The sequence below is a fragment of the Convolutriloba macropyga genome, chromosome 9 (genome assembly GCF_964194025.1).
Source record: "Convolutriloba macropyga chromosome 9, txConMacr16.3, whole genome shotgun sequence".
Taxonomy (NCBI): Eukaryota; Metazoa; Xenacoelomorpha; order Acoela; family Convolutidae; genus Convolutriloba; species Convolutriloba macropyga.
Window position 1 is genome coordinate 31,970,141 of NC_134476.1, and position 17,704 is coordinate 31,987,844.

The 17,704-nt window shown below is 35.3% G+C and overlaps 1 protein-coding gene across 4 annotated transcripts in view; it reads left to right on the forward strand.

Moving 5' to 3' along the window:
* Positions 1-17,704, forward strand: part of LOC142345732 (uncharacterized) — a 188,103-nt gene that overhangs the window by 17,972 nt on the left and 152,427 nt on the right. For 3 of the 4 annotated variants that reach the window (XM_075398022.1, XM_075398024.1, XM_075398023.1), the window contains exons 3-4: positions 8,734-8,945; positions 13,688-13,851. The exons of the other annotated variant lie outside the window; for it this stretch is intronic. In XM_075398022.1, coding sequence (XP_075254137.1) covers positions 8,734-8,945; positions 13,688-13,851 — 376 coding nt within the window. The remainder of the gene's footprint in view (positions 1-8,733; positions 8,946-13,687; positions 13,852-17,704) is intronic. 4 annotated transcript variants of the gene reach the window in all.

The following is a 17,704-nucleotide window of genomic DNA, read 5'->3' on the forward strand; positions in this document are numbered from 1 at the left end:
AACAATTTGAGAAAATCTAGGTCAAGAGAACAACACGCCGCCAGCGCGCGAGGGCAGAGATCTACATTGCAACGGAGAAATGGTTGAGGATGTCCTTCACTTGGAGGTTTTCACCTGCTCTGGAGCTTTTCCATTGTAAAGCTTGTCGGCAATCAGGACTATGTTGAGGAGACCAATGAACGGACATACTTTTCGTGGCAACTCCTTCAAAACAGCGCAGATAGTTGATTCCTCGGAGTATGGGGCAATGGGTTAGCGCGTATAAGGTTAGAGAGAACAAGTTTTTTTGAATGGGATTCAAGTTCTTCAGTATGCCTTCGCAAAACCGCGGCTCTATTATACAAAAGTGGTTAATTCAGTATGGAATTGTGGTTTTTGTGGTAATGTGATCAAGCCGGGAACTCATATGTGGAAGAGGGTTCGTTCTTTTGAAGTGGTGTTGAAAAAAATGATAATTATGCAACGTGTGTTGCTTTTCTCAATTTGACCGCCCAATATGACTGATTATTGGTTCCATCTGCGTATGATATAGACTTCTGAATTGCAAGCAAAAGGGTTTTGTTTTAGATAAATCCCAAATAGATTTTTATCCTCCGTGAATCAGGGGTAAAAATAATCATTTGCACAATCGGCCAACGAAAAGAGATTTTTGCATTTGTGCCAAAATTTTATGTCAATCTCAAGTTGAGGAGAAAGTGGATACACTCAAGAGCAAGTTCCTGATCACGTCCTTCATACAGGTATTCATTTTTGTGGCTGGCCAATTGTACAGCTGTCTGCGGTTGGTTTTAGCGTGTAATCGGAGGTTTGGTCTCAAATTCATTAATCCCCTAGGGGACTCTGTAAATTGTGCTCTGTAGTAATATTATCGGAGGAGATTTGTGAAGTGATGATATTTGTCCCTATCGTTCTATGCTAGGTCCGTTCTGTAGATGCATAAGGGTTTTGGCCGAGGTCGTTAAAATAATGACTCTGCGCCTCTGTTTGGGCACTACATAGGTCTGTGGAAAGAGCCAGGCCTTTGTGCTAAATACCCTAGGGTAGACATCTGTAGCGTCCAGGCTGGAGAACGCCCAATTTGACCCGGTCGGGATATGTTTTCCGTGGTAGAGGTTGCTGTCAACTGGTCCGTGTGAGGATAATTATCCGCTGGGTTTAGTTTTTTTTCTGGGTGAGGATGTGGAATTGAGTTCTGGTGTCTCGATGCGCTGTTGTACCTTCTGTTTTACTGTGTAGGGAAGATCATTGTAGTAGTCGGGGAGGGTATGTTGTCTGTTGGACAGGCGACGAATAGGGCGTCGGATAACGTCCTGTGAAACCAAAATTTTGAAAGAGCGCTTCAGGAGATGACCTTTCGGATTAGTCTGCCCAATACCCATCCGCTAACTAACATTTTGAGGATGGCTTACTCTCCCGGAAACCAACTAACAGTTCTTACGAGTTGCTGATCACCAAATCCGAGTTTGCAAAATCCGAGTTTCTTGCGGTGAGTTTGGACCACTAAATATGAGAAGGGAGAGCCGATTCGTTGCGTTCATAGAAGAAGATGTTGTGGCGGGTGAAGGCGAAGGATTCACACTCCAGTATTTTGCAAAGGTCAGAGACTAATGCTGTGGCGAGACCGTCGCTATAGGTACATAGCGCTTACGTCTGCAATTCGCAATCCACTGGCTCCAAAGTTTGGGGTTTAACGGTAGAATTTATTGAGGCGAGGGAAAGATGCTCTGTCCCTCAAGGGTCAAATCACCAAATGGTATGGGCGCAAAGAACTGTGAGGTGGCAGAGCTCTAAGGATTGGCTGCAGGATTGATATCTGAGGTTTCACTAAAATACAAAAAGTATTCTCGGGTACTTGGTAGACTGATGATAACTTCATCAGGAGGTTCCTGATAGTGTTGGTCATCGTCGAATGAGTCTTGTGGTTGCCAAAGTTTTTGACGTTAATAAGTTTCGGCCTAAAGAGATTTAAAAAAATTTCAGCGTGACTGTTCATTGAAACCTCATTGCAATCATATATTGAGACTGGAAGAGTTGATGCTCTATGTTTAGAAATTGGGTTATTGTAAACAATTGGAGAAAATTTTTTGCCAAGTCTTTCGAACTTTTTCTGTATTATTTTTAATTTAGTTTGAGAATTCAGTGAGCGATTGATAGTTGCTATGTCTCCTTCTTCTATTATTTAGTCTCGGTAGTTTATAGTTATCAGAATCAGCCAGTCAAACAGGAAAAAAAGGTTTGAAAGAAAGTACCAAAAAATCAGGAAGTAATTAACGTGGCTAGTATTATATTTGGTCCTAGGATTTTCGTTGAACTACAAGCGTTGAAGAGCTTTTAACTCGGCAACATTCCATTGTAAAAAAATAAATATTAACCATGCAACGGCTATTTCTTTCAATACAAACCAGATTTAAACGACACTCCATTGAGGGAGTCTTTTAAAAAGTATCCGTTAATAAGATGACGCCAGTCAAAAAAGCGAAAAAAAGCTCTGTACCGTTTTTGCTTAATATATTAAAATTGTCTGTATCCTGTTGTAGTTCAGAGTACTGTGAATATAATTGAGCGTGTCTCGTGAGGTCTGCAAAATCTGCTGCCAATAGATCTTCTAATAGATTGAAAGTTCATTTCATCTATTGTCTTTTCCAATCACTTTGGCTAAAATCCTCAATTTTTTAGCGGTAAATTTTATTTGCGCAAAAATGCACTGTATATCATCTGTTGTGAACATTTTAAACTTAAAGCGCCCTATTTGGATAATGTTAGACGATATGAGTCATCATCTTTGACGTCAACTATACTTGCTGATCAAATTTGTCAGCTTTATATGCAGCTTTAATTGACCAGGGAAATGTTTTTCCAGTTATTTGATCTGCAAATTGTATTTTGTTTTGTTAATAGATGAGAATAAGTTCAAAAATTTTGTTGCTCAGTGCATAAAGTTGGGAGAAAACTTTTTTACAGCGAAATATTGGGTAGATGTTAAAGCTTTTTAGTGTTGCAAAAGAGTTTATTTTCTCTGTGATTATGTATCCTGCAAACGGGAAATTCTGCGTTAATAAAAAGTGGTCTTGTATAGGTTTCTATCTACTTCAGAGAAGTTTTTTTGTATATTATGAGTCTTTGCTGATCCATCTATGATAGCATACGACTGATTGCGTAATCATAGCATATGCCTTTACATTTTGGTGTGCAGCGTTGAACGGATTTTATTTTCTGACGAGTTTGTGATGTCAGGATTACAAAAAATTTTAGATTCTTGCTGTATAGCGTAACGATATTGAATCTGGTTTTTAATGTTGAGAGATATCGAGAGTAGTTTATTTGTTTTTGCGGGTTGAACATCTTGAAATTGTTGTGAGGTTTCGCCCGCAGTAAACTAAGATTATATTGAACAAAAAGACTTTGGCAGTGTGTAGCTTAAAAAGTCAATCTTCATCACATTTATGAAGCGTTTTGGTGTTTACTTCAAATTGAGACTGAGCCAATTTATCTTATAAGTAGTCCATAAGCTGTTTGTGTACATGAGGGCCTTCTGGTGATGTCCCGTGTTTGTTTCTTTTTTTGTGAGAAAGTGGGAAAAAAGTTCGCATTTCAAATTGAATCTTTCAACCCTGTCATCTGTCTTCGTAGGACAACTGACTGTGATTGTTAATTTCCCAAATGAGTGTATCTTTTAATTCGCAAATTGGTGATACGTTCCCCAAATCAAAATAGCTAATAATGCGTGTATATCCATAGTAATTAGTTTTGGATTGTAATTGAAGAAAAAGTGTTGTAATTGTAAGCTGAAGGGACCATCCTATTGCGTGCATAACGTGACCTCTGTAACAAGGTTTCTTCCTTGTTCAATTTACCCGAGGATTTTCCATTGCGTTCGGAATCCAATTATAAACTGAGGAACTCCATTTTTTCCATTGTGGAGAATCTTCCATTTTTCCAGGTTGAATTAGGAATTGGTACCAGCTGTTGAACTGGAATCTACAGTGACGAGCTTTAATAAGAGATTGCCAAAGCAGATCTAAGAGACCAAATTGGACAAGTTGTGGTTCATACTGGTTTTTCTGAACGAGAGCGTATCGAGAAAGTTCTCTACGAGCTTCAATTTCTGTAGATAAAGTATCTCCTTTTTTTAACATATCATTTATTGCGACTAAACCGTTAGCCTTTTTTGAGGGCAACTTTGGGACAAAAACTGTGTTTGTCAAGGAGTTTTCCGTGTACGGCAAAAGTGCGTTTCTGAATAGTTCTTTTTTTTAAACAAAGCAAATTGCGCGGGTAGAATCTGATTTTACAATCGCCAATTTTCATAAGCGTTTAATATAGCATATATGTGGTATGCTGGGCGAACTGTCATAGTGTGTGACTCTGTTGTCATGTATCCCAGATTTTGGTGTTTCAGATGTTTTTTTCATCAATTGTGATTAGTTGCTTTTAATGGTTCTGAGAGGAGAAGAGGATACATTATATATTATATGAAAAGTTAATTTGATTAACTGTCAAAGTTTTGTTCTTCGTTGTTTGACTATATTGGGATAATATTTTTTTTACTAGTTCTGATTATTTGCGACTTTGATAATTGGAGAATTAAGCGTCCTTGAACTCTAACAGTTTGTTAAAGCTTTATTTTGTTTTTTTTTGATTTTCCTGTTTTGGCGATTTATCTTGTGTGTAATTGATCAATTGTCTTGTGACCATAAAATGTGTTCTGAACAAATATTTGCGAAAAGAAAAAATTTAAGTGCTCAAGATTGTTTCTGTCTGTTATTAGGTCAAAATGTTTTTAAACATTAGAACAAATGAGAGCTCAGAAGTCTATAGTTGAGGTAGTTCTGGGTAACCGTTTGACATTCATAAGAAGTAAACAAATATGTTAAGATACGGTGGGTGTTATGAAGTTTGGAAATACAAGTTGTGCTTTCCAATGATGGAGAAAGTTCGAGAATAGTATGATAGGTGTTTTATTGATGACTTGTGGTATTCAAGGTCTTTCTTTTCGTAATTTTTTAAGGAGTAGTTTATGTTAAGTACAATTGCTGAAGTCTACAAATTTTTCTAGGAATGGAGCTCATAGAATGTGAGATTATGTTTTTGGGACAAGTCAGGTTAACGTAGAGGGTATGAATGGCTGTTGTTGATTCTCAGTGACATCTGGACTTAAGTCTAATTTAATTGTGTCTCTTGAGTGTAATTTTGAGTTAATTTTTTTGCAAAACAAATATAGACACTTTTAGTTCAAGTTTTTTATTTGAATTGTTGTTTTAACAAATATTCTTGAGATAAGTTTTGGGTTTCTGTTGAGCCTTCTTGATCTGTTGTATTTTCTGTAGGTTTTTGTTCCAATAGTGATTACTTTTGGACGTTTCCACGCCAAATTTCGAAGCGATTATCGTCTGAACAGTAATTTGGAGATTGAGGTCGAGAATTTTGACTTTGCTTATAATGAGAAATAGGTGGCTTTTATTTGCAGCTTTGTGGACTAGGGAGAGAAGATCCAAATCTAATTCTTGGTCTAAGAACGTTTTGGTTTGAGAATTTTTATTCAAGTAACTTTGTGTTTTGCTCTTGTTAGGGCTTCTATGGCTCTTCCTTCTTTGCTATTGCTTCAAAAGCGGTATGCTGAAAGCAAAATTTTGCTAAATGCAAAGTTTTGCTCGTTTTTCGATGTAAAATTTTTTGTAGTAAACTTTGACTAGCTTTAATGGCTTGTTTAAAAATTTGTTTAGGAAGAACATTTTTATTTACAGGTGTGGTTGATCTGCAATCAGGGCAAGTGAGAATACTGTGTCGTAGACGAGACCGTTTTTGCAAGACATCCAAAAAAGAGTTCACTTTTAGAATGAGTGTTGTTAGAGGACATGAATCGTACTGCGTTGATATTGTATGCTGTGTCTTGTTCCATTGCTTTAACATTTTCTGTTAGGTCATCAATGTCTATAATTGTATTGAAAGTGTATAATTTGTGTTAATCTTTTGTCAGTCAACTTTATGTGTTCTTTGTTCTTGTAATATCTTCCTGGTGAATTGTTTCTACAAGTTGTGCAAATGGAATCTCTGGTGGCACTGCTGTCGGGATTCGATTTGGGATTGTTTTATTTTTTTTTTCGTGCAGATTGTAAATTAAACAGTTTTATTGAAGCATCGTTCGTTTTTGGCGTTTTTCAAATTTGTTTCATTGTTATAGATTTTTTTAAACGCCAGGTGATCAATTCTTAATGATAGAGTTTTCATTTATTCCCAGACCCACGGGTAACGCTCTCTAACTGTAGTTTACTTTGAGTTTTAGATTGCATGTAATTAAATGTCTTTTGGAGTTCTCGGCAACAAAATGGCCAGTCCTTTTCGATTTCTGGTAGAAGGTGAGAGTTGCAGATATTGTAATGGGCCAATCAGTGCTGCTTGTATCATAGCAGTTTTTTTTTCAAAAAATCCATGTTTCATAAATAGGGGTGTCAGTTTGTTCTCGTCCCTGATCACATTTTTTCTGCCTTTCAGCGTCTAAAAATTTTCTGTACAGTATGTTTGGTCTGCGTAGTCTAGCAAACAAGAAGATTGTTCATTAAGATTCAGCCTTTTAAATATTTGTAAATCATTTCAAAGACTCTTGGCATTACAAGAGAAAATGTTCCTGTTGATGCTTCTTGCAAATAATTTCGTGTTGGGGCAATAGTGATAGCCTGAAGATTTTGTGTGTTTAGTTGACTAGGAGACGCTACCAGTTCTTGGAACGGTCATTTGAAAATTTTGTTGACTGTTTTGTAGTTCTAGAGGCTAGTGGCCTGAAGAATTTAGCATAGCGGGTTGACAATTGATTTGAAACGAGTTTTGTATGTATGGTCCCAGTAATCGTGTATTGGCTTTTGGTATCATCAGTAGGACTGTTTTTATGTAATGGTATGAACTTTGTGAATGTTTTGTTAAAATGATTTATGTTGATATTTAGTGAAACAACAAGTGATAAAGAATTACTAGCGTGTGACCAAATTATTCTTCGTTCTTCTAAGAGCGTAGATTTAAAATCCAATGCGGCTATGTTGTTCGAATTTGTTTCCATTGGTTGTGAATGTACAATTGCTTTTTCTTTATTTGCATCAGTTGGTGATATTACAATGGTTTTATTTGGTTCTGTGTTTTAATCCACTGTGAAGCGGTGATTTTCTGCATACCGGTTTTCGAATGTAGTAGCAGTTTTATCCAAGCGCATTTTTTATATAAGTTCTGAGGATACTTCTGTTGTACAATTATATTTCTCTGGAAACAAATGTGTATTATACTCATATTGTAAAATTTTTAGGTAGTATTTTTTTTAGTTTTCGTTTATTTTTTTACTTTCATTAGTTTTGGTATTAGTATTTGATATGCTTGTGCTCTTGATTTTGTTGCTTTGAATAAAAAACGGTGTATAAACTTTGCAACGAATATAAGTACCTATCGAGTATCTGCTTCTAATATGTCATTATCTGCAAATCTAATTTAGAAATTGAGTGTAAATTGGGCAATGCCTCTGTTTAGTGTCCTGCAATTCTTTTACGCTTGAACTGATAGTATCTGCGTTGAGTGCCGCTGTTAAGCAATTAAGAAATTAAAAATATGATTGTCTAAATTGCTCATCTTTATGAGCTGTATGATTTCTCGTTGAACTCCTTGAAAAAATTTAATTAGGGTATCTAAAAGTTGGGAAAATGGTAGTTTTTGGAAGGCATATGAATAGTTCTGTTCCATTGGTTAATTTTTGAGAGAAGATATCAGAGATTAGTGTCGTATTGGCAATATGAGAGGTTTCTCTCGTTCAAAGAGGAAAACGGTTGTTTTCTTTTTATTGAATTAGGCAATATTTTATTCTATGTATGCGTCCATTCGTATTTAGAATAGTTCTATATTGTTTAATAATCTTTAATTCTCTTGTTGTGACAAGAATGTGTCTTCACAAACGGATGTGGTTTCTGAAGAGAACACTGGTTCCATTTTGTTTATTTCAGTATATTTATTAAATAGTGTAGTCTATTGATTTTTATTTGGTTGGTTTACTGTGAAACAGTTTTCATAGGATTATGTCTCTCGTAACTGAGACTAATTTTAGAAAGTTTGAGTTAAAAAAGTAAAATATCTAGTTATTTCGGGTAAAAACTTAGTGTTTTTATCCGATGAGTTCGTTTTATGTTTAAAATTTGTTAACTCTATGGTCACACGAGTTAAGGGAAAACCTTGTTGGGTTCCTTTTACGGGCTTAAGGGTTATAGAGCGATGGCTACTTAGTTCTGCGCACGAAGTAGACTTACCTAATTCTATCTGATTAACCGACTCTGGAAAACAGTGAAGATAATCTTCAAAGCGATGGAAATATACAATACCGGAGACAATGGTATACTCATAGTGTGTCTTACTAATAGACTGACTAGAGTAAAGCATGCTCTATTCAAAAGAGAATACAGTCTTCTCAGTCTGTAATTGGTGGAGAATGTTGAAAAATAGACATCCCGTTTTTTCATCTGCTGCACAATGCTCAATTACATTAGAAATTGCACAAACTTATAAAATTCGGTCAAGCGTGATTTCAGGGTTTTTGTTTGATTCAGGATAAAAAAGCCGCACATTATTAAACTTTATTTCTGAAATTTTGTATTTTGTCCCACCGATTTGTCGTTTTCCTCTTTTACAAGGAATTCATGTAATGTTACACGAGAAATTCCACAGAGTGAGAACAATACGAAACGTTTAAATTCACACTTTGTTTAGGGAGAAAAACGGCACTTTTGACAGCTTAGTCGGCGTGAAGGCGGAAGTTACGTTGACGAAACACAGCTTATTTGACCATGTGATGGGTCATAGGGTGAACGAATTCTTGTTCGATCCAACAATTACAAATTCGGACATGCCACATTTTCTGAAGTCGACCACAATGTGTATGTTCACTGGGTACCATGGGAAACTATCCGATATAAGATCAGGTAAGTAAACTTTTCATGCTCTCCTTTTCCGTAGCTGAGGAGAATATTTGTTTTAAAACTGATTTTTGTTTTTATTTCTAATTAGTTGATGATAGGCGGGCAATTAGCTAGTTTGGCTGCGAATTTTTGTGGAAATAATTTACATGGGAGAAACGGGTGAAATTGTGAAAGCTGAGTGATGGAAAACAAATAGTTGTCATATCTTAATGATATTACGAAGTTTCACAGCCTAATTGAATATGAAACTACAGAAGTCCTTTGAGTTTGAATTTGAATTCTATTGAAAGTACAACGTTACAGATATGTGAATACCAAAAAAATAAACATTGTAACAGATATACTTCAAACAAGGGCGACAACAAGACCTTATTCAAAAATCGATACTCTAAAAAATGGCAAAGAAGAGATTTCGCTGAAAAAGAAACAGCCAAAAGTATTTAAATAAGGAGTACTTGTCCAGAGACGTGTAATTGCAAAACTAAAACCACAGCGTACTGAGTATATATACTCAGCATGATCGCTGTTTTTCGCACACATGTATTAAGATCAGGAGAGTAAGTGAGTGCGAAGAACGCTACCACGCTCAAACGCTGGTATGTATATACGTCGGTAGTTTTCGCATTCTAAGTGTGCGTAAAATGGTGACAAGTCTTTTGACTCTAATCCTATGATATCATCGCCTATTCTAATCTAGTCCTTTGATTTGGAGGGATTAATCGCTAATTTACGCATTGCTACTGTGGCTAAAATTGGCATCAAGGATTTTACGAATTTAGCTTCGATTTATTTACATTTTGTCTGCAAAATTTGATTTGTCACTGATTTTAGCAAACGTGGGTTTCAAAACGTAATGGAGATTGAAAATGAACTTGAAAATGGTGGATGTGCTTCGTTTTTAACCATAACGACAAAAGTCCTCAAGTGTTCTCTTCCATCTCGTCGATCAGCAATTAAGTAACTTTCTAGCAACAAACACATCTGCAATTAGCATTTCACCACTATATCAAATGACACATTTAGAAGTTATTGCAAGTTAATTATTATTAACTTTTACAGAACTTTTGACTTTCCTGCGAGTTTGGTTATACTGAAAACATTAAAAAAATTTCCTGTATTAATGTTAAAGATTCCTTGTTTATCTTCTGTAGAAAATTTGCTAATTTTCTGCTGAAGTCACATTTCGGGAAAAATTATTGAATATGTAAGGCTATAATTTTCGTATCTTTTCCTTGCGAAAATAGCAACCTACATTAAAAATTGTAATAAGTTCTTCTCTTAGTTTTTCATCTTCAAAAGATCCTTTCAAGTTTTAATCTTAAATTGTGTTAATAAGACGCACTTTGGTAAAGTTTTGGTTAAGCAACCAGAAGTGTATCTTTTTAGAATGAATGGAAAGTTCTATTAGGCAACTTAAAAAACATAAACAAAACAAAGCGGACATTGAAAAATTGCTAAAATAAGGATGCGGTTAGATTCTATAAAAAAACAAGACCACTCGATAATGTGCGTTCACAAATAAGGTTTCGACTCCGCTTGTCTTCAAATTTGGCTTAATTGTCTACCAAATGAGGAGATAGAAAAATTTCAAAAAAACTCACATATTGATCAAAAACAATTGGTGTATGAATAAAAAAAATTTTCTTCCAACTCACTCAATAAAAAACTTTTACTTCCAATCAATTAATTTTTTACTTCCAATCACTTTTACTTCCAATCACTTAAAAAAGTAAAAAAAAACGCCGCATTATGGAGCCATCGCGACCTGCAACTATTATGACTACGAGAACAGACAAACAAAAAATTAAATTACAAAAAACTTTTACATCCCAAATTCGATGTCCATTTTTTCAAAAAAAAATGAAAATTAGCAAAGTAGCGCCAATAAAACCTAAACTCAACAAAATAATGTGTGTTTCACTGGAAAAAACATGGGATTAGTGCTCACTGACCTTCGGTAACAAGCAGACAAAAAATAAAAAACTACGAATTTAAATCAATTCAAATATTCAAATAGGTTTCTGTTCATTAATACCGCAATTTGAGACCTGTTTTTATTATCCACAATTTCTAGTACGTCTAAAAAAAGAAAAAATCAATTTAAACCAAAATTCCATTAAATTGTGAAGAAAATTGCATCCAAACCGTATTTTATTTTATAAATCCTAAAAATAAGAAAATAAGATTTATTAGAACAACAATAATAATAATGGGATACGTGGTTTTTGAATAACGAGAATATGTGTTCAAATGCACGAGTATTTGAGTATCATATGTGTTCATAACGAGAGTATGTGTTCAAATGCTCTTTTTCAAAATCCAATAATGTAATCTGGTATCGTGCCTGTATATAACATCAAAAGAGTAAATAATGAACCTCAATGAGGAGAATAAATCCGGAAATGATATTTTTTTGAGAAAACTTAGAGAATCGAAGCAGAGAAGCAATTACTCAAAACGTAACTCCACCTTACATATTAAACTTTAATTCAATAGAAACACACTGAGAAATTCCTTTGCGAACATTAAGCTGTATGTTGGCCAAAAAAGAGAATCATCTCAAATCTCAATAATTCAATGTTTTTTGAAAAAATGTGTTTTTAAAAGTCAAAACGACCATAAGTTTTCGACTACAAATTTTGATATGTTGCTATGAAACTCCTTAGAAAGCCAATTGGACCTGTCATAATAAGTTTTGATTTAAATTTTTATTTTCTGTATTCAACATAAGACAAAACAAAAAATGCGCCAACGATTAAAACAACATCACAATTCAAATTTTTTGGACATGAATAAATAACGTCCAAAACTAGCCTTGATTTACCATTGGTCTATTAATAACACTTAATTCTTCCGAACAATATGATATAGTTAATTTGACAAAGATATGAATATCTAAAAGAAATGATGTTTTTGCCATAAATATCGAGATAAATTAGCAAAAAAACTGGCACAGTTATAACTCAAAAATTGCCTCAATTACAAAAATCAGTGAAATGTTTACAAAACTTTAAATCTCGGTACCTCTCTGTAAAAAATGGAATTCAAAAAATTTTTTAAATTCATATTCTAATGATACCACACACAACTCTCTACGGTGAATATATCGATTGGCGAATATTGACTGAACGCAAAACCCGTTTGAGTTAATAGTGCCTTCCCCTACTAAAGTTGGTCGGAACAATAATCGTTAATAAACTTTCTGCAAGAAATAATAGTTCAAAGAATTAATTCGTTTGCAATCCCAGACTTGGCTTGCAGTGCAAGGCATTGCAAGCCAAGTTTTTCGTCACTGCTGATGAAAAAAAAATGTCCAGACAAATGGACATCATAGTTGCTTACACAGTAAAGAACCACAAATGATTAAGAAACGGCAGAAAGACCCTTCACTTCATATAAAAACTTCATGATACTGACATTTAAAGTTCAAAGTCACGTTTTGTACGACCAAGTTATGATCATTAAGAAATTTACTTAATGAAAAATTTCATTCTTAAACCCGAGTAATATACATTTGAGCGCGTTGTACTGGGCAATTCGAGGACAAAAACCTTTGGAAAATACAAAAACGTTTTGTTGCATCAAGAAATTGTAAAATTTGCCTTAAACGGTAGTCCAGAACATCATGAAAAAATATGTGAGTTGATATTACTGTCAATACTGCACAGCCAACTTGTTCAACTTACACCCATACTTTTCGGCTCCCGTGAGAATGATAAAAGTTCCACCGTTTAGTCTGTTACAACAGACCTTAAATTTTTTTGATTTGCTGCAAAATTTTTCAGCGAACATTATTTCAATTTAATTTTTTTTCATTCTGATTGCATAACAAGCCTTATTCAGCAATTTATCTTGTTTGTTAATTTGTCCCAGAGGGTTTTTTGGTTTTTATTACATGCAAGGAATTTACTAATAAAAATCAACAAGGAAACATGAGTATTTTAGACAAATATGAGAAGATATTCGGAAGTTTTTAATAAAATTTACGCAGCGTACCTTTCGTACCGCCGGTATCTTTAGAGCTGATTCCGCGAGCATTGAATATCAGGACGATACAAAATCTGTTTTTGAATGGAAAATGAGATAACCAGAAAGGTTTTGATTATATTTGAATTTGTTTGGCTCTTTGATTATCTCAAATTAGAAGTTGAGAATAGTTCCGATTGACTTGTTACAATGCACGCCACCAATAGGTACAAAAAATTAAAACTGCAGCTGGAAAACGAAGTCGACTTTAACGACTCAAATTTTCGGAACATAATGGATACTTGTGCAACAAAGAGACAAGCGATGAAAGTTTTGACACATCGACGCATTTCTTACATATTTTTTGGAAACTTTCTCTGATCGGATTGCTTGAACGAAAAGAAATGTACCCCCACAGGCAAAAAACGGCGTTTATTTGAATCAAATGATCTTGTGAGTGTAAAATTTCTATCTTTGGTGCGCGTTTGGGCTGCGTTCCACTCGGGTTCCTCGTGGCCTCAACCTGTATGCCAAAAGTTCCTAAATTCAAATTCATGACACCGCTAGAAAATTATTCTGAAAAATTCAAGAAAACAAGACTCCAACATATAGCATGCGCTGAAGTTCACTTTAAATTTGAGCATCGTGTCAGAATGTTAACAAGCCTATGTGCATTTCGTGTTATTTAATTACATGACAGGCAATTTTTGAGCATTCGCTCGAACTATAGCTTTAAAGTAGTTTTCTCAACGATTTCTTAAGCCCCAGATAAATTTCAGACCCACGAATTTATTTGACCCTCGTCCTGTCAACAATCCCGCCGACTTTGCACGAACTGCCCCACTCATTCCCAGGGAACCCAATCCAGCTCTCCAAAATTCCCAGAGCAACTCTGTCTTACGAAGGCTGTCGTGTCAAGAACTTCACAATAATCCCTTTTAAGGTACAGACCAAAACAGTTGACGAGTGTAGTCTTTCGTTTCTTAAATACAAGAAGAGCAGTGATTATTACGAAAAGAATAAGACTCGCTGACAAAATTAAGCGCCTGTTATCTGTTGTGCATTGAATTTCATTTGAATCAACTGTAAATGGATAGACATTTAATAGCACCAATGACAAAAAATGGCAAGCAGTTGTTACGGGGAAAATCGAGATAGATTGCCAATTTTTTTGTAAGCAGCTATAAGTCGATTGAAAAGTTTTCCACTGATTAAAATAATCCCGTATTCACATAACACTTACTTGTATGAAATTATAGAGGGAATGATCAAATTGAGTGAATTTCGCATGATAATCAACTTTATTGTCACTTATCGAAAACGAAAATTTCGGTCTGGATTTTTTCTCTAAGTTCTGCACTCGTCTTTCTGCGATTCAGAGCTAGTAGCATCCCATCAATTTACAGCAAACTCATACAAAATTTAAAACAATTGAATCTGGAATAATAATAAAAATGCTCTTCAATCTATTGCTTCACTTGAAACAATGATTGTCGTGGTCGATAACACGAGTCAAAAGATCAAAAGAATGCAATACGTTGAATTTTAAATTAAATTTGGAGCTGAAAATATACAAAAATTAGCTCATATTTATAGTACTTAACTATGCAAAAATATACAGAGAAAATTTAGATTAGCTAAAAATATTTTACTTGATTGACATGTGAATAAATCTTAGTTACGAATCCCGGAGGTGATTTTCTATTTATATCAACATTTCATGAGAATCATGTTTGGCCCAGATACAATCGAGTTCATTAGTTGTAGGTCGGTGGATGTTAGAATCAGGTTTCTGTTGGTGGGAGAATTGAATTCTGACATATGATTGATATGTCAATAAGATAATGAGAGCACCAAGACTGAATTAGAATTGAGTTTAGTTTTGTGGCCTTTACATATTGACAAAGTTCGTCAGGTAAGTTCTTTTTTTGTTCTTTGAAACTTTATTAAAACTTCTAAGTTTCTTGATGTTTGTTTGAAACAACCACATTGATCACTATGACTCAGAAGCCATGCATAACCGTAATTAAAATGAAAAGACAAATGATTTGTCTAGGAAATTTTATCAATTTGACTAAATTCAACAGGAGCTCAATTAAATGGAAAAGAATTATACTAGTCATTACAAACAGCTCAAAAAGGTTTTTGTTTTTATTAATTTAAACTATTATCTTGTTCTGAGATCAAGAATTGAAAAGAAAATAGTGCAGTATTATAATACGGCGCTAACTAGGCTTTGAAACGTCTTTTTCGCCAACCAGAAACCTACTCTTCTTCTTTATTGATGTTCAAGCAACAAGAACAACAGTAAGCAAATAAATCTAATTTCAAGTAAATACACCGACTGTGAAAATACTTTCCGAAGCAGGAACTCTCTTTGTGTTTGCATTGGCCTTGAGTAGCATAGGCTTGCACTAGTCGAAATCTAATCTTGCTGGTGTTCTCACTCAGCGTCCCAATAGAATTTCAAATGGAGTTTTGTCCCCCGTCTTTGAAATGATGAGATTTGTCATTACTGCCCTTTGCAGGAATGCTCCAAATAACACGTTGGGATTGGGACTCCACGCTTGAAGTGCCCACTTCACTGACTGAAAAGCTCTTTCAGATAGTCCACTAGTTCTTGAATGACAGACGGGTGATTCCATTTCTTTAATTCCACGTGATTCACAGCACTGTTTAAGGTAACCACTTACAAATTCAGGACCATTATCAGATACTAAAGTTTCTAGTATTCCAAATCTTGCAGAGATTTAACTAAGATATATATTAACTGCTTCTGATGTTCTATTTGTTGCGGGGAAAGCTTCTATCCAGCCAGAATTCGCTTCAACAATTACTAAGATATTGCCTTGGTCCTTAACATAACTCCAGTCCATATAGAGCCATTCACAAAAGTCGGCTTCTGTCCACATAGAGAATGTTTTTCCCAGGCTAGGACTGTTCATTTGACAATTCTTACATTTAATAACAAAGTGTTGAACGTCTCTGTTAATGCCAGGCCACCATGCTATCATTTTGACTGATGCCTCAGTTGCATTTTTCCCGGGATGTGTTTCATGCGCTTTTGCCAAAACCAAGTGTCGTAGTTTGGGTGGAATGAAAGGAACAACCCCACTGAAGATGATTCGGTTGTTTATGGTAAGTGCATCTTTGTGTTTTTGAATCCTTTTTCACCTTCTGAACATTGTTTCCAATTGCCGCTTTTGATACGGTTCATTATGTCCTGGAAGAGTCTGTTTGTTCCAAGTTCAGTTTTGATTTCTGCTTGGGTTACCAGACCACTCTGAGCGAATTCGATGTTATTGATTACGAAGCACACTCGACTGTTGTCGAATTTGTCTGCGTCAAAATTCATTCTGCTCAAAGCATCTGCATGGTGTATATGCTCTCCTGGTATGTACTTCAATTCAAAGTCGAAACCCATTAGATCTATTGCCCATCTTGTGATTTCAGCTGATGCTGTCTCAGGAATCTTATCTGGTGCAAAGAGGTATTCAAGTGGTTTGTGGTCCGTCTGTAGAGTAAATCGTCTTCCAAGAACGAATTGCTCCAATCTTGTGACCACAAACAGAATTGACAGTGCTTCCTTTTCTATATTTGAGTAGTTTTGGTCCGCTGGAGTCAATTTTTTTGATACATATATAACTGGATGTCCTTCTTGCTAAAGAACCCCGCCAATGGTTTTTTCAGAGGCGTCAGTAGTAACTGTTGCTTTTTTAGTAAACTGTATGGCTGTACAAGTGGATTAGCACACAATTCATTTTTTATGTCTCCAAAGGCATTTTGTTGCATTTTGCCCCATGAGAAAGAGAGCTATTTCTCATGTTATTTAAAGGTACATTTTTGTTACAAAATTTGGAATCATTCTTTCGTAAAAATTTACTAGCCAAACAAACGATTAGATCTGTTTGCTTTTAGATGGTGCTTTTTCATCTTTTTAAAAAATTTTTTATTAAGTTTAGAATCTGGTGCTATTCCCTCTTTTGAAATGGAGTATCCCAAAAAACTAACGCTATCGAATGGTTTTGAATTTGGTGTTTTTATCATTAGGAGTAAAGTTTTTCTCACGTAATCGACTCTTGACTGCAAGAATTCTCTTGTCGAACTGCTCCTTATTAGATCCAGAGACCAATGCATCGTCTTGAAACATCACAACACCTTTGACTCCTTTGAAAGTTGATTCGATGCAATTCTGGAATAATGAAGAAGAGTTTTTCAGTCCCCGAGGCAGTCAGCACATCTTGAAAAATCCCTGAGATGTGTTGATTTTCCATTTATCTTTTGCCACTTTGTCAAGTTCAATTTGATAATAAGCATCTGAAAGGTCAATTTTTACAAAGTATGAGGCCCCATGTAGGTTGTGGAGGATCGTCTCCCTGTCTGGTATTGTGTAGTCCTCTTCTATGACCTTGCCATTGATATGCACTTTCAAATCCTCGCAAAGTCTCAGTTCTCCACTCTTCTTTCTCTGCCGCACCACTGGAGATGCATTAGTGACTCCTCTTGGCTGTACGAGGATGCCCTGTCTGACCATCTGTTCCAGCTCCTCTGTGACCTTGTCTTGAAGAGGAAGAGGTTTTTTTTCTGGCTTTGCAGAACATTGGTTGTGATTCTGATAACAGCTTCACATGAGCTTTGTAGCCCTTCACAATGGGTAGGGTTCGGTTGTAATGTTGTTCACACCGTGCTTGGATAGAAGGTCTCTACCAAGTAGTCCAAATTCTTTATCAGACTGCACAACTGCTAGTTGTTTTTGTATTTGCCTGCTTCCGTTCCACTCAACGTCACAAGTAAGT